Consider the following 22,414-nt stretch of genomic DNA (forward strand, 5'->3'; position numbering starts at 1 on the left):
TAACAGCGTATTTAACAATAGTAAGGCCTACACTGGAATATGCAAGCATCATATGGGACCCCTACCAAAAAGGATTAATTCATAAAGTTGAGCGAGTGCAAAGAAGGGCGGCTAGATTTATTCTTTCAATGTACTCCCGTACTGATTCTGTGACAGAGATGTTGCAAGAACTAAATTTACCCCCCCTCTTGGAACGTCGACGCATAGCGAGACTTAAATTCTTGTTTTTGCTTTCTCAAAATTTATTTAACTTTGATGCAGCGCAGTACCGAATTCCGCGACAAGTCCGGAGCCTACGAAGTGACCACCACAGCAACTTTCTAGTATGTCAATCTCGTGTGAACACATACGCATACTCTTTTTTTCTTAGAACCATACGAGACTGGAATGATTTACCGAACGCCATATGTAATTATCAAACTGTAGAACATTTTGAAACCGAAGTAACAAAATATTTTCTAAATGAATCCTCATGATCTAACACTTCTCGTGTAAGTTGTAGAATCTAGTATTGTTATATGTATAATGTTGCGATGTATGTGATGTAATATGTATGATGTAAGTTGTAGTATGTAGTACGTGATGCATTTTTCGGCTACACATTGCTTTATGTTTCACATAACGGTTTTTAAGCCAGATTTTGTATTAAATTTATGTATAATGGCACGCTGTGATTATGTATTAGCTATAGAGTGTTGCTTTATGTAAGCCATGATGCATTTTGTGCCATATTTGTACCCCACCCCTGTAACGGCCCAATCGGCCAACAGTACCTGCAAATAAATAAATAAATAAAATAAAAATAAAAACACGTAAAGAGCTCCGCTCACATTTCGCATTAGGGAGTATCGTAATCGTCGGTCAATTTTTAAGTAGATCATTAGAATTTTCTGTTGTTCTATAAGATAAGTGTGCATGGGGATATGTGCAATTTCGAAATAATATATCTGGGCTGCTTCTAACCTAAATGCAAAAACTGCTATGCCCATAAGGCGGACCTGACACATATATTCAGCAACTGCCCCGGGCTAAAGCTTAGGGCGTAACTCCAACTTAACAACACTTAGGACTGGTAGGTATCGGTGTCCAGCTTGGGTCCCGCAGAACAGCTGCGCCCCGTCAACTGGACTTTAGAGATCGCCGAAAGTCAAGGACTTACGGCATCCTCACGCCGCCTGGCACAAGAAATGACCCAGTAATTCACGTAATTCCAAGATCTGGTCAAAATAAAGTTTTTCCTGCTCCTCCTCTCCTCAAAATAATTTCACGATATGAGTAAATTACGTAATCAAATATCTAGTTACACTCTTGTCACCATTGATATACGACTACTGAAGGTTGATGACTAGAGTATTTTTTGAGGTTAGTACATGTGAAAATGTTTCAGGACTTTGTCCTAGTTTGTGTCTTGCTTTTTTTGAGGAAGCGGAGACAGGATTTGCAACTGTCACTATTTGATTACAGCTCTATTCTTTCAACCCGGTCGCATACCGGCTATTATTCAAACTTCATCCTTGTGAGCTTATCGCTGCATAGCTTTTTGCTATATCAACCAATAGCGTAGCGGTGTTGATACCATTTGCCAAAAGTCTTAGCTACAACAGGGAGGAGCCTGTCACCACTCGTCATCAGTGAGGGGGCAATACAACTCAGAGGACCATGTTGCGGTCACGTTTTCTTCTGTCAGTAAAGTGTCACGCTCCGCCTTCGTGAGATACTTTCCCTCTTTCTATTTTTAAGTAATATCATTACAACTCTTCACGATGCTTAGAATTGACTACAAAACTACAAAGCAAAAGCCATACTTCACAAACCATAAAAAATTAATATAGAGAAAAACGTATGTGACTGAAACTTTGCCCCAATTTGTTAAAATCACTGCATTCCTGTGACGCAGAGCATGTATGGACCAACTGTTATCGGTGCGACAAATGTGGCCTATACTATGCGCAGGATTGGAATTTTGTCCTTGCATTGACTATTGGCATCGAATCATTCAGTATCTGTACCTCAAACATCCGCAAGAAACTTAATTCTGTAAATGAGTTGAATGCAACAATAAATTAGAGAAGCGTCATAACGAGAACCTGATCGCAGGATAATGCAAGGATTCTATTCCAATGCCGTTCCGTTTCGCGCTTCGTCAATGATGCGAGTGGCGCAACGTTGTAGCGCTGGTTGATAAGAAGGCTTTACATTGTGCCGGACCTGATTTTCGAGGGTAAGGCATGTCGAAACCAGTGCTCTATAAGCACGCTTGCAACGCAAGAGCTGAAACGACTGTTGTTTTTTTCGGAATGAACACTTGTCAAGAAAAGCCCTTCGTAACTGGTTGTGGCCGCAAAATCATCCAAGGAAACATGGGATGCCAAGTTGTGCCACGCATATTTAAGGGAAAGCGGAGAAGCTTGAATCTAGAAATGCGTGAAATTTCCTTTTTTTGTGCTTAGCATATCCTAGATTTACCCCGTGCCTTACGCCTTCACTGGCGTGTATAAATGAAAAAAAACAAATTTCCGCAGCTAAAGCGCCTTCATGCTGAGAATGACGACGCCTGGTGCACAGGGCAACTGTGTCGGCGCGGCTCCGGACAGCCGCTCCTTGTTAGCTCATCCCGCAAACGGGGAACCAAGAGCGATGCTCCCGCTACATCTTTTCTTTTTTGCTCATTTCGCAGACGAGAGAACGTTGCCCCGAGTGACAGATAGCGTTACCCTAACGACGTGTGTTGATGTTCGATTCAAAAGCGGCTTCGTCTTTCTCTCGCAGCAACGAACCGATTCCTCCGGCGAACAGCACCCGACAAGCGGTCGCGCTCCCTCAATCGTCGCTAGTCGAACTTGCGCGGCCAGCTTAAGCAAACAATTGCTCGACCCCCCGAAGGCGCGGAGCGGGCGCTGGGTGTCTCCGCGAGACGGCCGAGTGCCGCACGGCATTAATGCGCTGCCTCTCCGGCGCGCTCCGTGCTTTTCAATAATTCAAACGTCTCGGCACTTTGGCGTTGGCGTGGAAGGGCCCAGCGCCGCTCAGGTAATCAAGATGGAGGAGGTTCGGCCGAGTTCCGGGCAAGACGGCTCGGCTATGCAGGCGCGAGAGAAATATGCTCCCCCATCCGACGAGACGTGGCCGAGGTTACGTCCGCTCGCGTGTGCCGGGCAGTGTATCGATTTTATGTGACCCTTTCCTTCCGTGATGTCAGCACTGGTTTGTGCGGTCTGCCGAAGCGGGCGCTTCCGGCAAGCGAACAATAAATAAAACGGCGGTGCTGCTTCACGTTTCATGAATAACCGCATTATCTAACTTCAAGTTAGATAGGCCGCTTTGGCCTGATTGGCCGCTGTTTTACGTTATTTTAAAGACCATTTCAAGAAATTGTCTGCCAGAAATCTCACTGATAATGAAGAGTTACCAACACTGGAATACGTGTGAAGGGAGTATAGTTTACCCCCTAACAATTCCTCTCTTATCCCAAAAACGTAGTAATTTGCTTGTCGCGAGCAGTCGCCTATAGTCGCTTATAATAATAAAAAAACGACTTCTTCCTTTCTTTCTTTCTTTCTTTCTTTCTTTCTTTCTTTTTTATTAGTGGTTATTTTAAATCAGCTAGCATAGATCAATTCCTGGCTGTAGGACTCTCGGCACCAACCCTGTCATATCCGAAACATTCCGCAGCGATAGCTGGGTTGCAATTCTCGGTCGGCTTAGGAGCATTCTGTGTGCAGAATAGTGAATTTGTCGTGGCATTCTACAGGGAGGCATTTTATCTCATTTCTTTTTTCCAGTGTCAAAGCGTGTATTTTTAAAGTACGAAGACGTGGTTTGACGCTGGTAAAGGCGTCCATCTATATGTGAACATTGCGTGTACACACACGTCTAAGGCTGATGGGCTGGTGGCAGTTACTGCAAATGCAGAACATTTATCTATCGACAATTGCATTGTCACTGTGAGCAGAAAATTCAGTAATTTAGTTCGCCAAGCAATTACGAGGTAGAAAATCCAGTTGTTGCTTCCCTTATCTGTAGGTCGGCGAGTCCGTTGCTCTCCTATGCGCTCGCATGCACTGTAGCTGACGACAGACGCTACGCGCCTGCGAGGAAGCCAAGCTGGTGAGAAGAGCTAATGCGCAAGTGTTCACATGTAGCAGTGCTGACGTCAACACCGATTGGGGTGCTCTTAAACTTCAGTTCATGTTCAGCTCGTCCAACTCGCGCTCTCCCGTGTAGCGGCAGCAGAAGAGCAGTGATGCCTACTTATATTTCTGCTCGCAATAGTACGATGAATGTGCCTTCTGGAGCAAAAAAAAATATTGACACGATTTGCACACCGTAATGAAATGCCAAAATATTCACCCAGACAGGACCATAGTGCGCACCCACGTTTCCAAGCGCCGGGGTTCAAAGCTGATGGGGACGCTAACTGGGCAGTGGCCGAGTTAAGCCAGAGACGTTTAGAGTATTGGCGGAAAAAAATTGCAGGAAAGAAATGGAGCCAGGATCGCTACAGGCGTATAGGTAGTTTTACAATTTATAGAAAGTGGTTTAACGAAGAGAATGACTAGTAAGAAGAGATAGCCAAAATGCTAAGCTGATACAGGTGTATACTAAAGGTTGATTAGCTCAAGCAGGCTAGGTGAGAATTTCTCGCCGCACCGTTTGAAAGGGGATGCCATTAGAAATCATGATTGCGTGCGAGTCAGAAGTAGGTGTGGCCCGATAAAGACAAGTGTTGCACTTCGCATCGACTTACCGGTGCTGCAAAGCCGAAGCGCGGCTTGAAGCTACGAGCGAACGCATGAGAGCGTCTTAGAAAAAGTCGCACAGAACTCGCGCGTCCATCCCGAGGGGTGCGTCGAATGAAAGATTCGAGCCGAGGGAGTGTAGACAAGGTGTGAAGACATAGCCGAAGGGGTATAATTGCTGAGCTGCTACCTAGCATGAGAAAGAGACGAAAATACGCATGCCTTGTCTCAGATGCTTCATGTGTGGTAGGGAAAAGCGTGCTGCTAAGTGCAGTGGTTGAATCGCGATTATATCATAAGCTTGTGGTATGTTTTTTTTGTATGATGCAATTTTTCGCGCATATAGACTGCCTAAGTAGCCGTTCGAGTAATACTTGGTTTCTTGGCGTAAATCTTGATGTCAATAAGTGTTGGTGACATGCTACTGAAAGCGTCCTTATCGTCGCCACATAGGCTGCACGCATGGGCTGTTAGCGGAGCGAGAACACTGGGAAGGAATTTCTCGCCATCGGCGTCTCTCGATATGCCGCAAACAAAAAGTTCAGGAATCAGGCTGAATCTCCGACTTTGCTCGTTTCGGAAGCCTTGTTGATGCAACTTCTAAGGCCTAGTCTTGCAACGGCAGTGCCGTTTTTCGAGGACTCAATTCTGGGCCTCGTTCTAACTTTCATGCTTCGCTGCTATGCTTCCGATGCAGGAAACGGAGCGAATATGCACATGTAATGGACATCCGAAGACGTGACCTGCAACGTCAGTGTATTGCAGCTGCGTTCCAAGCACACTATTTGAAAAGCAGAGGCGAAGTAATTCGTACGGTAGCACTTGGATACTACGAAAAAAGGTCGCAGTTTCGCCTGAAAGGTGAAGCATTAATTACGTTCGCAAATTAGTACACAGCTATACGAAGTAAGGATAATAGTTTTATCGAAACTTGTAGACACTCGCTTACTAAATAAATCAACGAGCATGGTGTCACGCGCGCACAAGCAAACATGAACACATCTCACTCGATGACCGCGCACGGTCGCTGTTAAAACACTGGAGGGACACAGCGCGGCAGGAGAAAAGAGCGAATTGACCTTCTTGCTGACTCTCGCTTCAATGCGAACTTAGCGGCGAGAACACAGCGCACATGAAGCTATCAACCCTGTCAGCACTCGGCGCACTCTGACCCCATCGCCAATCGCTTGAAAGATAGGGCCCGCGCGGCAGCGCCGTACGCAGCCGCCGCCGGAGTAGAACGCCTCACCCCTTTCCTCCCCTCCCCAGGGGCCTTGCGGGCGATGGAAGACGGCACACTTCCTCCCTGCTTTCCTTCCTTGCGCGCGAGATTAAGCCACCATTGTCGGCTCACCCTCGCCTCACCCTTTCACTCGCCCATGCAGCATACCCTACACGTGGGGAGAGGGATGGGGGAGTGAAAGAGAGAGAGAGAGAGAGAGAGAAAACATGAGTATATATCGTATTTTCACATGCACTAAGTTAGGTGCAGGATGTCTATAGTTGGGCACTCAAATATGTTGCCTTCAGGTGGTGAAGAAGCGCTCGAATTGCTTTCTGGGCTAATAAACTGTGAGGCCAGGCTCCCAAGATCTTTGCTTTTGTGAATGGCCTATCGTCCAAAAAACCAATAGGTAGTTGTCTGTCGAACCAATGTTGACCCCAGCAAAATAATTATTTCTCATTCCTGGCACTTAATATTGCGAAAATGACATCTCAAGCTATATTGAAGTTCGTTTCAGCATTCCCTCGATGCATTCCTTATACAGTATCCGTTTTTAAAGAGTGATCCCTCGTTTAGACAGTAAAACTAACTGACCACAAGCTCTTGGACATTATTTGTAATTTTTAGCTTTGGAAGAATAATGTTGCAACGGGGAACGCATTTTGAAGTATTATTCTTTGCACACTTTCTTCGAATAGTTATTTCTCTCCGCCAAAGCAAAGTATCCGGCGTGACTTCACAACCGGCTAGCGACAACACGTCCTGTACCAACCCCACGATCTTGAGAAATGCAGGCATTTTTGCTTCCGCAAGCTAAGGCAAAGCACAGTGAAGTGGCTCTCGCGATCCCCCCATGTAAGCCACCTAAACAAATCTTGCGTAGCTCATGGCAGTTCTAAATCTGTCTTGTGACCAGTCATTGTTATACGTAGATTGTATGCTTTGCTCGAAAGCAGTGCAAACGAAAAAAATAATTTTCAAATCTTCTCGTTCTAAACTTTTCTAACGTATAAGCGGATTCTCTAATGTTCTGAATAATTTATTGTAAGTTGCTTAGTGTTATAAAGATTCAAACGCAATCAACTTATGGTGTTCGTAGCCTTTTGTTGTCATGGTTGCGATTCTCAGCTGTAGCGGTCGCATTCTGAGGGGGCCAGTATGCCAAAAAGCCCGTGTTGTTAAGGTGCACATTAATGCATATCTCATGTGGCCAATACAAATAGCAGCAGGCCACGACCATATGGTCCCTGTCACTATCCCAGTGAAACTGTGTCATGTGAGATCTAATCAATAGATTTAATTAACTTAAATATGGATCATCATCATCATCATTATCATCATCATCAACAGCCTGGTTACGCCCACTGCAGGGCAAAGGCCTCTCACATACTTCTCCAACTACCCCGGCCATGGGCTAATTGTGGTTATGTTGTCCCTGCAAACTTCTTGATCTCATCCGCCCACCTAACTTTCTGCCGCCCCCTGCTACGCTTCCCTTCCCTTGGAATCCACTCCGTAACCCTTAATGACCATCGGTTATCTTCCCTCCTCATTACATGTCCTGCCCATGTGCATTTCTTTTTTTGATTTTAACTAAGATGTCATTAACTCGCGTTTGTTCCCTGCCCCCAATCTGCTCTTTTCTTATCCCTTAACGTTACACCCATCATTTTTCTTTCCATAGCTCGTTGCACCGTCCTCAATTTAAGTAAAACCTTTTTCGTAAGCCTCCAGCTTATATGGATATATATACATATATATACATATATAAATACGGGTACGTGTGGGTTAAGACGCTGATGAACCTGCCGCGCAGAGACCAAAGGCCACTCGGCTCCTCAGCTTCTCGAGTACGAGGGCCGGGTGCGGGTGCGCGAGGGAACGCTGGCCAAGATCCCATGCGCCGCCACCGGGAACCCGCCGCCCAACTATCGTTGGTACAAGCTCACCGGCTCCCAGATTCACCCGGTGGTCCTCAGTCACAAGGTGAGCACGGCACGCTGAAAGTAACTTGCAAGAGTTCGGAGAAACACCAGGTACTTTGATTGAGTGCTTTCTTATTGGTGATATGCTTCTGCTGTTTCTATGCGTCATAGTAAGAATGTAATATTTAACTAAATGAAAGAGGAAAGCCAATGCTTAATTTAAGTACGCCAAATGTGTAATTCTTCTAGCGAGCAAGTGCTTCTTCTAGAATAACCACGGCGAAACTTTATCAAAGAACATACCTTCGTTATAAACTAACGTCACTATATTCATGCGGCCAGTGGTTGTAATGGTTGTTGGTGCTAGCACAGTTTTGGGACTAATGCTTATGCCCTTAAGCTTAAACATTGTGTGCATGTTGGCGCTTTCTCCGTGGAACTTCCTGGAACAACCCAGGAATGTAATATTCATCAGCACGCAATGTAATATCGCCATGAAAGCATCGCTGAGAGACATTGCTCTAGAGTATATAGCTAGAGGCGGGGGAATCCCTTTCGAGCGAGGCAGAAATTTAAACCAGCCGTTTGCTTCACTCATCATAACTATCTTTCTCCCCACGTTGTGTATTCATGCCAAGAATGCCAAGCAGCCCTCGTTTTAGCCGTTAACTGCGGCCGTCGCGCTGTAGGCTGAAACAACGGAACCTATAGACAAAAATGTCGATTTGCCGTGAGCTTCCCACGCCATGCATTGGTAGTGTTTCGTCTGTCAGTATAAAATTATAAACATATATAACAGACGCATTGCATTTCTATTGCGTCCGACGGTCACATACACATAAATGCAAGGAGCTGTTTTGTTTTTGTTTGGTTTTCTACCTTTGAGCGAGGCCTTTCCAAACTGCCCTATTAAGGCACAGTAATTCTGATCAAAATTCCAGACATCATGGGGCAATCTGACGGTGGACGCAGACAGCGAAACTTTCCCAACACCAGTCGGCGAAATCTCCAGCCTACCAAAATAAAAATAAAGAATTTTTCTGCGCCGTCTGAAATTTCGGACGCATTTACCCTCATAGCCATGTTCTGTTTCGCAATGTATCAAAGAATTCTGAATCTTGGGCAATCGAAACGATGACCGAGATGCGGATGGGTTACCAGGACGACAGACAAGACTATCTGTTGCGGAACTTACCGCAGACAAACTGAACTGCAGGCGGTTCTCTGTCATCAGCTTCTTTATAACAACACATTGGCCACAGAAATATTTTCCCTCCAAAAGCAGGCGCGACCAGAGGTCACAGAAAAGCGCAGAACCCCCACATCTCTCCGCGGCCGAAGTGTCTTCTCGGGTTTTCGAGAATGAGGTGACGACGCTCTGAGAGAAGCGGAGCTGTGTGTGCCGCAGTTTAATTAAGCGTTGATTAGGAGCGCCCTCACAGGGGCCGGCGCCCGCAAGCGCTGCTCGGTCGCGGGTCGCTGCGCAGTTCAGGCAGGCGCGGCGCCAATCCGCGAGACACCGGAGCGTCGCTCCTTAATAACGCGGCAGCGCGCGACGCGCGCGGATAACGAGCGACGCGGACAGCGCGCGGCCTCGGACTGCCCGAACGACACGCTCTCGGCGAGACACCAAGGAAGCGCGCTCGCCTCGAAGTGCGCCGCGAAGGGAGCACCCTTCTCCTCGAATGCGGGCGCTGAGTGGACGCGAGCGTGCTTACTGGTTTCGCTGCATGCGCTCGTTGTCATGACAGCCAGCTGCGCTGTGCAAACGTTTCTCCAGTCCGGGGCTAGGCCCGCGTAAGCCAGGTTTTAGGCGGAGAGACGTTCGGATTATCAGCGTCGATGACGGACACTCAAAGAAGGCTCTGGATTCCGCCACACTGTTGGGAGAGTGCTGGGCCTTGTGCCTTGCTTCATTTTTGCGTGCGTATCTGCTGGCACTGTTCCATCTGGATATATAGAGAGAGCTTTTTTTTTTATTTTCGATGAGTAACTGGTACATATAAGACTGCAGGGCCACTTTTGCGGCCATGGGACTTGGATGAAAACGAACAAAGTATGAAGGCAAACTTGTTTACCATCCATCGCGTCTGTTCTGTGGCTGTCATTTAGGTAACTGCTATGTAAACAGGATAGTACGCATTAGAATGCGCGATAAACATCTCAGCCGATTAAGATGGTGTAGCAAATTCAAATCATCTGGCCTTAGAGAACGCACAGTTCAAGCTGATAATTGAAGTACGTGAAACATTTGTTCTTGCATCTACAAAACAAAAGTGTGTGCAGTAAAGTGGACAATTAGACATTTAAAAGAATCCTCAGGGCCTTCTTTTGACGAGGCTACATATGCTGATAATACGGGGCCTGATTTATTTAGTTCGGAGGTGCTGTTTGCCATTGGCTGGTCTTCACCGTCAATAGTACGTTCGACATCCCTATTGGCTGGAATTTTACGATATCACATTATTTTTCCAAGCAACGTCTCGCTGCTCATACGTCAGTTATAGGTTAAAGTAATGCCGCTTTATACATTTTTTTTCTTTTTAAGTGGCACGAGCATCGAGTGACACTCTTGTTTCTTGCGCAGCACACCCGTTTCACCTCCTGAGACGACCGGGGAGGAAATTCAAAATAACTTAGAAAAAGAGATTAGAAAACAGTACGGTACAAATGTCATGGGTTTCATTATAGATATGATATCAGAGCGTAAGTTCAGTTACAAGATGAGTTACTGAAGTGGGTGAAATAATTTGAATTAATTAGAAATCACTGTGACGACAGGGGACGAAATTCAAAATAAATCAGGTAATAGAATTTAAAAAATAGTACATTACCAAATTCATAGGTTTCATTATAGATAAGACATCAGAGCATAAGTTTAGTTACAAGTTGAATTACTGAAATGTATGGAATAATTAAAATTCATTAGAAATTAGTGAATACCGCACACCAAAACACACAATCGTAGACTTCGGAGACGCGCCATGTGAGCACGACTTTTTCGAGGTTACCGGAAACCCCGAAGTAGAAAGCAAAAGTAATGACGCCACTAATGGCGTCACACACAAGAAGGTGGCATGATGTCTAACCGGCAAATTAATGAAAAACAGTTGCCTCCAAGTTCGGTTTGTGCTTTGCGTTCGCCTAAAGTTAGCCTAAAGAACGCCAAAGCAGAGGTGCGAGTGCCACTGAGAGACACCTAAGTCAAAGACTAGGGTCGCCTACCGTTTTTTATTTAATATTGTCGGGCTCTAAAAGTCACTTTTTAATTGAATTAATTTATTCTCTAACATGAATTGCTTGTTTAGAATCATTGGCGCTCTCTACTTTTCCAGACTTTTTTTTTTCTTATGCGCACTCGCAACGTCTGAGGTGTAAAAAAAGAAATGCATGGAAGACGTTTATTCGTAATAAAAGGTTGACAGGAGAGCCTCAGGCAGATTACTTACTGTCGCTGAATTCTGTACGTTGAGGGGAACAGAAGGGGAAGATAATGATCGGTACTATATACAACAATGACAAGTGAAAGTAAAGGCATGAGTGCACGCAGTCACCAGGCGGTCGTGGCATGCTCGAGTCCAAGCGCAAATTGATACGCCCGTGTTGCCTTTATGTGTCTTGCTTTTGTGTGTTTTAACTTGCGGCAAAAAAAAAAACATCTCTTTTAGCAAACACCAACTAGGCCAACACGCAGTTCTGTTGCAACATACTTAGATCGGTTGCAAAGACCTGCTATGCGAATATAACAGAAGCTGCCAATGCTGTCATTCATGCGCATTCCAACGGCAGATGTGACGTGTGTATGGCGCAAGAAGCTGACTTGGGATTCCATGTGCCATAAAAAATGCGCAAGCCCGTCGCGTAAATGCTACTACCAGTCTTAATCAATAAAAAGGAATATCCTGAAATTTACGGTACCTTCCTGGATATCATGGGAGAAGTCTCAATGCTCAACTGACATCAACCTCGAACATACGGCGATGACAGCCATCCGGATGTGTCCGAACGCTTTGCTGTCGCGATGCACATAACATCTCGGAAAAGGTTTCAGGTGTCCGGCCTTGGAAACAGGACGATAATTTTGGCAGCATAATTTAAGTATACTCTAGCCTTAAATAGTAAACGTTGTTTACCACATGGAGGTGCAACTCAGCAATGTCAAGAGCCCGTTAATTATAACATTTCTCCAAGAAAATGTGTATTTGCAATGCTGGTTTTCAAATTACGAAATGTAGAGTACTTAAGAAAACTCCTGATTTATAAGTGGTGTGACCTGCCAAATAGCCAGTATTTCGGACTAATTCAGCAGACGTTAACGCCTCTTGACCCAAGTGATATAATAATAATTATATAATCATAATAATAATAATCCTTTATTTCACTCATAAAGTGAGGGAGTGCGGGAAAAAAAGCTGAGAAGTCAGCTTGACTGTCAATGTGCTCTCAATGTGTCAATTTCAATTTACACAATGTGCTAAAATAAAAATGTCAGTAGTCGAATGAAGTTCAAAAGCCGTTCATGTACACGCCTGTGTATTTGTCCACTTTTAGTTTTGTTACATATCCAATAATGAGTTGTTTCAGGCATCCAGTCGATCGCACCAATTTCTTGAAAATTCTGGGGGTAAATCGTACCAAAGGTTTGCACGTTATCAACGGAGGCCGGTTTTGTGATAACAAGGCTAATGGAACACGCTAGGTGTTCGTAACCAAGGGCCCTATAACATAAAACTATTCCGATATGTTTTATTCCAATCTCCTGACATCTAATTTGCGTAACCGCCGACGCAAGCATCGGGCGGTGACACGCAGAGTTGTCTGAACAGACCAATCAAACGCTCTCCTCGTTTATAGAAGGTCACTTTTGTTTGCTTTAAAAACGAATAACATATACTATACACTGAGCGACTTGTCTTATCTAATTGGCTGACAAGAGGTGAGGAGCACACTCAAGTGGAGAGGGATTCGATGGGGCCGAGCTAGTACACTGAAAAATTGATATCCGAATGAAGAGGGTGGTGACGGCGTCTGCGATTGGTCCGCTTTCCCTTACTTAGCTTGAGGTGACTGGTCGAAAATCGCGGCGCCATGCAACGAAAGGTTAAGAATGCCGCTAAAGCGGATCCTCTCCAAAGAAGACTTGGCAGAGCGAGGATGTAAACGTGCCGAAAGTGCTCGACAACGTTACGCGGCCACAAAAAGGTTTTATTGTACGCAAATAAACCCGTGCTCTCCGGCAGGTGCGAGTAGACAGTGCCCGAGCGATCGGCGGCAGCCATCTTTTATTCCTTTCAGAACGGGGCAGCCTGCGGCTATTAAGAAAAAAAAATCTATTTCGTTCGGCATAATACTGCATCTTTAACGCGTACACGTCACTTTGACGCGGTGAGTTTTCGCGGTTTTGTGACGCCGCGTGACAGCGAGGTGAAGTGGGTGCAGCTCGAAAACTTTTGATCCATAGCCGAGGACTAATGGCGAAAAGGCGTCGAATCAGTTTTCTTTTGTTCGGTTCAATCGTGCATAATCAGTGTTTGCGCGTCATATCAGAAGGAGAGCTATCGCGGTTTTCGTGACGTCGCTTGACATACAGGCAAAGTGGGACTGGTTCAAAAAAGTTTTTGACCAATCCCGGAAAGTTGAATACAGAATTCGAATAGAAAAGTCTGGAATAGCTTAACGTTATGACGCGCCAAGCTTGCTAAGACCACGAAACTATCCAAGTCCAATACCATAAGCTCGATACCATGAAAGTTCTTATGTCTGTCTTCGTTTCAGCATTTTGATCAGACAGGTAATTTTTCACCTTTCCAGTGTTCAAGAGACGCACAGTGAGACAAAACACCTTCAGCTTTTCCACGTTATGACAGGAAAGAGTGAAATAAGCAACGTCATAAAAGTTAGGCGAACAATGAAAGCTTCCAATCAGTAAGCTCTTTTACAGTGCATATTGAAAACGTTGGGGTGTTGCAGGCTGTGAGAACACGGTTCTATAATTTCAGCTGAACGAGCCATCTGCAAGGACATTTTTATTGCCGGACCTTGCCACTTCTGTGGCTAAACATATACTGAGCCTCAGCACTTGCCGCCTTAGAGTCGGACTAACTGAACAGTCAACAAGGTCCGCCCATGAGGTGTTTAAAAACTCCCTGCCTATCTGACTTCGCGGGACACACTGTGGTCCGAACTTAGTAGCAAGACAAATTAGATACCGGAGGCTGCCCTTGCGTGATGGTGTTTACGAGCCAGCCTAACCACGTGCTTATCGCTGCTTGCTTCGAGCTGTCTCGCCTTCAAGTCCGTCTACGAGAGCAAAAGCTCATGATTATCGCCAAACAAATGTTTGTACACCCAGAAGGATAACCTCATCCTAGTGACGCGGCTGTCACCACTTGCTATGTCTATTCCTTCAGTCATAATTGTTTTCGAGAGGCTAGGTAACGAAACTTTGAAAAGCTGAGCACGCTTTTCTGAAAAGTCATCGTGCCTCCCTTACAATTTGTTGAGATGTAGTATATCATCTCCTTGGGGTCATCACCGTCGCAACAGCTGCCAAGAACTGATACGCTGCTTCTGTTTCCGGGCTTTGGTCATTCGACAACTGTATCATCCAAACGCCCGCGGTCATTCTCCCTTGTAGTCAACGTCCAACGTCGTTCCAGTACAGGTTTCCCTTCCGTCTGCCAAAATGAAGCAACTTCGGCACGTACGTATTTCCAAGGAAGTTCTTAAGTTAGAATTGTTCGTAAGAGCAGACGGCATCCAACCGTGATGTTGGACAAATTACTAACGCAGGCGGCCAGCCGATGGGGAAAGGCGCTTACCAGCGAAAATCTTCGTAAGATTGGTCCCAAGATACTGCGAACGTCTTTACGACCGTTAGCGTCCGCAGAACAGCTCCGAAGCTCAAATAAAGGGTTAGACTCTCATTCAGAGTTTTCGCCCATGTGTTTGAGCTACATCTACCTGAGCATGCATGAGCCACGCGCTAGCAACTGCCTGTTGAAAGTAATAAAGTAAGCGGTTATGTTGCTCCGAGACGCAGACGACCGACCTTATTTATTGGCTACGTCCATTTTAAGGGATCGACTAACTTCTTTGTCATTTCCTGAGAAGCTTACACTTCAGGTGGTGCCATACGACAAGGGTGCAGTCACTGTCTGAGACTTTCTCAGCCACTGTAGAGCCATCAGACGTGTCGGGACGTTACGGCACACGATGCTACGGTCCCGTTTGAAGCGGTCATACATTGCGCTGCTAAGCACGAGGTCGCGGTGTCAAATCCAGGCCACGGCGGCCGCATTACTATGAGGGCGATACGCAAAAAGACCCGTGTGCTTGGATTTCGGTACACGTTAAATAACCCCAGGTGATCAAAATTAATCAAAAGTCCCCCTCTACGGGGTGCTTAATAATCAGCTCCTGGTTTTGGCACGTAAAACCTTATAATTAGTTTGAATTGGGTTGCATGCGATCAGTTGTGCTTGTCAGGGTGTAGCGGAGGGTCTCCGTCCCCAACCCTACCAGAGGACATCTTAGTCTATGGCTCTAGATAGTAATAACGAAAGATAACTTTGAAGAATCGGAGAACAAAGGATTGTTGCTGGACTCCAAGCATAGCACGCACCCCAATGGCTCGTGGGCCAAGTGTCGGGAGGCTGAGAGAAACGCGGTGAAGAATAATAAATACAGACTAAAAACGAAAAGGGGGAAACTTGTCAAAAGGAAAAGCAAAGAATAGTTTTCCGCATCCTTCATCCAGGTAAAAAAAAAAGAATACAAGCTATAATACTGCATGGTGCTTGAAACAGTTCATATTTGGTTAGTTCTTTTCTTTATGCAGACGTGAAAGGCGCTGTAAAAATTAAAATTTTTTCAACCCCGTCAGTATAATTTGTGGTTCGTTCGAGCTCCCAATATTGCGGCCAGAGTGATCGAAGCGTAGACGTGTCTGCGTACTTTCGCACCACTGGCAACTCCTCCGCGTTTTTATGCTGCGCAGGTTCAAGAGGTTGATGGAACTTTAGTGTTCCGACGAGCGAGCCTCCACGACAGCGGCAAGTACGTGTGCATTGCAAACAACTCCCTGGGCCAAGACCGGGCCGACCGGGAGCTCACTGTCACAGGTGAGTTCACTTCAGCTCGCAGCGACCTTGACTACCTGGATTCGAACGAAATGAAGGAGCCATGTTGAAACTTGGGAAAGATACTCGCAAAAAAGTACTTAGCTCTGACTAGTTGGTGTAGGTAGGCCGGCAAAAATGTGCTTTACTAAGGAGCGAAGAAGTTACTTTTTAACTTTAAGATTACTAAGGGTGCCCCAAAATTAACCGAACCCAAAGCGAGTGAAGAACACATCATTGGACCCATATTGCTTAGAGACACACTGGGCTCAGCGCGTTAAATTGCGGACATATTCCAGCCCTTCGTACAGCATCAGAAGCCAGGAGAACGACGTTGCACATATTGATATCGCCTTACGGTTCATATGTTCTTCACACGCTTTGGGTTTGGTTTATCTTGGGCTAACCTTTTCTTTATTTCTGCTATAGTCCACACCATATATCTTCTTGGACTTGATCGAAAGTGACGAATCATGCATGTACATATAACTAGCATGCATCACACGTTTTATTCCACAGGCCAAGCTTTCGAATAAAGAAAAACATACGTCTCCTGCGAAGGAGCTTTCTTTCTGGTAGCCGCCGTACATGGACATAGTTACAACAGATGGTGAGCATCTGCTGCCGGCACGCAGGCACAACACTTGATGCAGCTTACCTGTTCTTCATGGTGCTTGAGCGCAGGTGTATGTGACGGAGAATGCAAGTATTCTTCCATCTCCAAGTCTTCGGAGAGAGCTTCTGCACAGGAGTGTGATTACGGGTAGCAGTAAAAAGTGGATGATGAAAGTATTCCTGAGACACTAAGTCGCTAAACTATGTGCAGTAACTGTAGTGAAGTAGGAAATCGTCACAGAACATGTTTCGACAAAGTTGAACTGTTCAATTATGAGCGGTACGTCCTAAAAAAGGGGCGAGCGTCAGGGCCTCTGCTTCGCATTTAGACGTAGCCTCGACGCAGATGGGAACAGACGTGAGTCACGGTGCCTGGGACCCGTCGCGGCACTTGGTGTTGTGTGTGCCCGGCCATTAGTGGCCCCTTAATGTATCGTTTGGGCTGGATGATAAGCTCTAGCATTAGAACCGACTAGGGCACGCTGAATCATTGATTGCGTCAGCACAATTGCCTCGTTGTGAAAGAAATGCGACAAAATCAAGGCTCAAGGAACTACCGCGTTACTTGACATACAGTTTTAGCTTGTCTCTAGCAGACGGACAAAAATAATTCCGGAACGTCCTCTGCAACAGCGCTCGCCGACCGTTGTTTCCCTTGTTTCTTTTTTTCTTCTTTCTTCCCACACGCGTTTTATTTATTTCCTTCGCGCTAGATCAGGTGCAATGCCGGAGGTGGTGGTGTTGCACATTTGGCCCCTCAAGCTCGACCATGTTTCGTCGTTGCAATTTTTGCTGAGACCTGTGAAGTAGCTCTGATAACTCGTACAAACAAAACTAAGAAATGTGATTTTCATATTCAATGGCATGCTTCTCCGAATGCCGGCACATAAGAAATGACAAGGGCGCACGAGAAATGGAAACGCCGGAAAAGACAGACATGTATGTTGCAGTATAGGGACGAAAAATGCTATGCATGCAGACCGCTTCTGAGAAACCTGAGCGAAGCAAACAGCACGCTTCCTTGTATTGATTTATTTGTCAGTTAATCTTGCGGTCCCATCTTAACGAAAAAGTGCGCGGAAAAGACGTAGACGAGAAAGAGAGAAGCGACAAACACGCGCGCCCGTGTTTGTCGCTTGTCCCTCGCTCATCTACGTTTTTTTCGCGCGCTTTTTCGTTAAGACGGAACCACACCAACTGCCCAGTTCTCAGTTTTTATAATCTTGCGGTCTTCCCAGCGCTGCATGCAAAAAGAATAGTTATCTTATTTTACATAGACTGATTTTTTAACGCTCTTTCTTCCAACGTATTTAATGCTGTTGCCGATAAACTGGCTGCGGACATATTGTTCAGTGTCATTGATTGCATAGCACTCTTTTACCGGTCATACACATAAAGTGTTGTCTTTACACCGCGCGTCACAGCCCTACGTATACGCAGAGGCCTGTTTATCTAGCGCGCATACGCAGGTAGATCCTTTCCAGTGCCAGGCAGTGCACTTTTTCGATGCCGCCCAGTCGAGCCTCACCCGGTGAACCGATCCCCGTCTGAGCCCTCCCGGTATACGCTGGGGCGTGCCTTTTTATCCCCGGTGTCTGTGTTCCCAGGCGGCTGGTTCGTCTGCAGCAAATAACGAAAGCAGCGGCGGCCACAAAAACACCAGAGACAACAAGACTTGCGCAGGTGTAAACATTTCCTCGTCGGATTAGCGTTAAGTGGAGCCTCGTGCCGACCGCATCGCCCTGCTCTCTCGCGTCTGCCAGCCGGGGTGGTTCAATAACGAAAATCCTGCCGGCCGTCGGGTCCTCGGTGCCTTCTTCTTGGGTCTCGCCGGCACATGGAGCGAGACGCAAGACGGGTGGCGGCTCAGGCGGCAATCCTCGATTGTGTCGCCGGGAATACACTTCTTCGTGGCAACCGTCAGAAGCGCCGGCATAAGCGGCAAGAGCCCTGAAGAGGGGGCGAAGAAGTAAGAAAGAAGTGATGAGGAAGGAATCACAAAATAAGCAGCGCGAAGCCGGTGCAAAATGGAACCCGGAGAAAAAAAAAAGGAATAAAACGGCGCGGAAGCAATTTTTGTTAAGCGTCCCGAGTAGGTCGGCTTATGGTCGCCAGGAAATCTTGCTTGAGCCGAGAGCCAATCTTGTTGAAATCACTTTGGCCAGGCTGCTTTTCTAGGGGCTAGGATGACGGTCGGGGTTCGACGGGAAAGGCTGCACGCCTGAGGACGTTTGTGTGCGCCCGTTCCCAGAGGGTTGGGTAAGCCGCTCTACAGCGCTGGCTTTGCGCCTGGCGAGAGGATTAACTGCCTGCCTTAGTGAGGACTTCCGTCTTCTCGCCAGGTGCCCTGCCAAATGTGTTACGAAGGCCGACCTCCGTCGGCACTGGACGTGGCGCTTATAAACATATACGACTACTAGCTGGCACGAATGGTCGCCATCGGGTCGTCCTTATATCAACAGCAACGCGATGAGAGAGAACTGGCTGTGCCGGAAATTATACCGAAATGGTTCCTGGCATAAAACATGGCGAATGCAGCGCGACTGCCCTTTTCTGGCCTCGAGAGCTCCCACTCCAGGTTATTGAAGATCAACAATAATAAAAAATAATTTTGCGTGCTCCTCATTTCTTTTATTTTACTGGTCGTCGCGAGCTTGGCGGTGCCATTTATTTTCGCTTCCATTTTCTTGCCGTCTTCACTTCAGCAGCATTTTGTTTTCTATTCCATGTTTCTTTCTGGTAGCCTTTCAATTGCTACCTCGTCTCAGTCATCCCTTCACCACCATTTGTTTGGGAAATCCCAACTGGTCTCGCACAGATCAGGTTTTACTCGGCATGTGCGCGCGACGAAAAACAGCTTTAAAAAGATATTGCTCCTTCGGATTTGAACTGGAGCTCTCAAGAAAAAAAAAATGTGTGTGAAGTTTATTATCCCAATCAAATGAGGTATAAAGCAATTTTTTTCTTGGAACTTGGTTACCAGGGAAGAAAAGTTCACGCCTATCTGATACGAGAGTCAAAGTAGGATAGCTCAGATGCCACGATCCTGGTTAAAACTTCCAGACATTTTGGAGGTGATTCGAATTCAAGGAACACAGCACGACATTCCAAACCTTCGCCAGACGGGACAGTTTCATTGCAGGTTTGGCAGAAACTTTGCTGGAGACCGAGACGTATATTTTTTAAATTCTAACTGTAAATCACCAGCAGGATACTGGAAGCAAAGGCAGGGCGATGTTGCGGAAGTCAAGGGGGTAAATGAGGCGCGAGGAAGGTAAAGTAATATTAAGGTACACAATGGTGGGTGGTTCTTTTCTGGATGTATTGGTTAGCGGCACTCGTGAAACCACAAAGATCTTGGCACACAGCAGAGAAGCAACCTTTTCTAGACTGTTTTTTCCTTCAAACATTTCTGATTCAGTTTGATGCCACCTGCGACAAAAGCTAGACCACAGGCTTCGACGACAAGTTAGTAGGAAGCGAAACCGTCAAACAGATCTGCGTTAATATTTGTGTTACTTATTATTAAATCAGAGGGGAGATACGATTATATGTGTTATTTCTTCGGTGAAGCCTGACCAATATCTCCTCTTGAGTACGTCCGAAAATATTATACATGACGACGATCACGACGAGAACAACAACAACAACAATGAGAACGCCCAACATGAGAAATGAAAAAAAAGACATCAGTAGAAAAGCATGAATGGCGCATGACTCAACGGGCGCACAAGGCGTGCCGGGATGGCAGTGAAAGATACGCTGAGACACAGTACGTGGCTGTCTTTCATTTTTTTTTTCTTATTTTTCTTCTTTGCAGCCATGCTGCTGAAACAGTATGGTGATTTTCCCTTCGTGGTTTATGACGCATACACGTTGCAGCAAGTGATCTAACTCGCGGAAATCGTCAGTACAGGACCTTTCGGCAATGGCAAGAGCAGTTTTGCTACGCAACTGGATTGCCGATTCAGTGGACATATCGATCACGTGTGCACCTTGGGTATTCTCAATATGAAAGCCGTTAAGTACGCGTCATGCTTTACCGCCTACGGACTAGTATTGTATATGAAATCACGCAAGGATACGAAACCATGGATGCGTCGTAATCTGTAATAAAGAGACCTGCTCATTGTATATGCGTACATACCATGTGCTGTGTTTCAATGCACTGTTGTCCAAAACTTGGAAATCATCGATAGAGATCAAGAATGTGTTCGGCCTGAATTTTTTTCTAACTCTTATTTACTGACCCTATCATGGTTTTGTTTTTGTTAAAATCTCTCTATCTCCCTCCCTCCCTCCCTCCCTCCCTCCCTCCCTCCCTCCCTCCCTCCCTCCCTCCCTCCCTCCCTCTCTCTCTCTCTCTCTCTCTGATTATTTTGTTGCAGTGGTAGCTGTTGTAAGTTCTTTCTGTTCTCAATGTGACCATGCACATGTGACCAAGAAAATATCTTATATCGAGCAAGGATAACATGACCTGGAAAATATCTGAAAAACGGAGGCACGAATACCCGCAGCGGTAACGCAGTGGCTATGGCATTGCGCTACTGTGATCCAGGTCACAGGTTAAATTAAAGAACACTAAAGAAAACAGAACACTCCCCACCCGCCCAACCGGAGGGGGGAGGGGTCTATCGTGGTCTTCGTCAAGCCAGCTCCTCCCCTGGATATGTGCCATGTCTTTTAAAGACAACATCAACCTCAACGCAGACAAGAAAAATAACATGTCAATGTTGACGCAACCATGCTTACCCGCGTTCCTTCCGCCACGGCAGTCATGTGATAGTTTCGAAATCCGCGTGATGTCTACACTTACGCCACCGCGGGTCTGATACTTGATTCCAGCTAATTCGAGAAAGCGTAGTACGTCCTTCCCGCGCTTGTCCACGTGATTGAATTAGGGATTGGCCACTTCTCATTACTCTCCTGAATCGGCGGTGCATGGCAAACCACAAAAACTACTCAAGGAATAAAAAAATTAAAATAACAAGCTGCGAAAGACATTCGCTCAGCGCAGGGCAACAGTGCTGTTTGGCTGTTTTCGTTGTGCATTTCCGGCAGCCAGTGATACGCCGCGCACGCCTTTCCCGTTAGTATGACGCTCTATCTTAGACGGCACTAATGGGCTCCCCTGAGTAGCCCTCTGCTATTTTCACCTCGTCCTGATCGCATTTTCTTCGGGGAAATAATGCGAACCATTAGCTTTCAGATTCAAACAAAAATATGGGAGCGAAGTCCTGCGAAGCGTGCTCTACCTCAATACGGAACTTATAGAGGAGAAGCCAGACACTAACGAGCAAGTGTGTACGTTTCCAGGGAAAGCGCAAGTTTTAAACGCGAGAGCATTACTTGGCACATTGTGCGACCTCGCCGTCATCAGAACGCAAATGGCAGAAAGTCATGGCAGAAAAACGTTACACAAATTACGTCATCGTCGCCTAACCAAATTAAAAATAAAAGTTTGGCAGAGACATCGCATCGAGAGTCCATCGCAGCAGACACATCACCGATGGAATCCCAAGAGCACGTGACGCATGGGAGGCAGCGGGCCCATTTCATACACTCAATACGTGGCGCCACCTCTTCCCCATTGGCTGCGCCGTCACGTGCCCAATGACGCACACACTAGGCCACTCCTTTATTCAGCCAGAGCCGGCCGAGGAGGCGTGTTCGTCTCGTACTCCGGAGGCCCTGGTTCGATTCCCACCCAGGCCGAAGTGTACTAAACTTTCTTTTCAAAACTATTAATTTACGCTGTTTGCAGGAACCTCCCTCAGACATTTTGCGTCA

General features: G+C 46.2%; 1 protein-coding gene across 1 annotated transcript in view; it reads left to right on the plus strand.

The window, feature by feature from the left end:
- LOC142566232 (cell adhesion molecule Dscam1-like) overlaps nt 1–22,414 on the plus strand; it is a 706,104-nt gene that overhangs the window by 490,152 nt on the left and 193,538 nt on the right. Inside the window, exons 5-6 of the mRNA XM_075677073.1 lie at nt 7,781–7,950; nt 15,889–16,012. Coding sequence (XP_075533188.1) covers nt 7,781–7,950; nt 15,889–16,012 — 294 coding nt within the window. The remainder of the gene's footprint in view (nt 1–7,780; nt 7,951–15,888; nt 16,013–22,414) is intronic.

The sequence above is a fragment of the Dermacentor variabilis genome, unplaced genomic scaffold, assembly GCF_050947875.1.
Source record: "Dermacentor variabilis isolate Ectoservices unplaced genomic scaffold, ASM5094787v1 scaffold_12, whole genome shotgun sequence".
In the NCBI taxonomy this organism is placed as follows: domain Eukaryota; kingdom Metazoa; phylum Arthropoda; class Arachnida; order Ixodida; family Ixodidae; genus Dermacentor; species Dermacentor variabilis.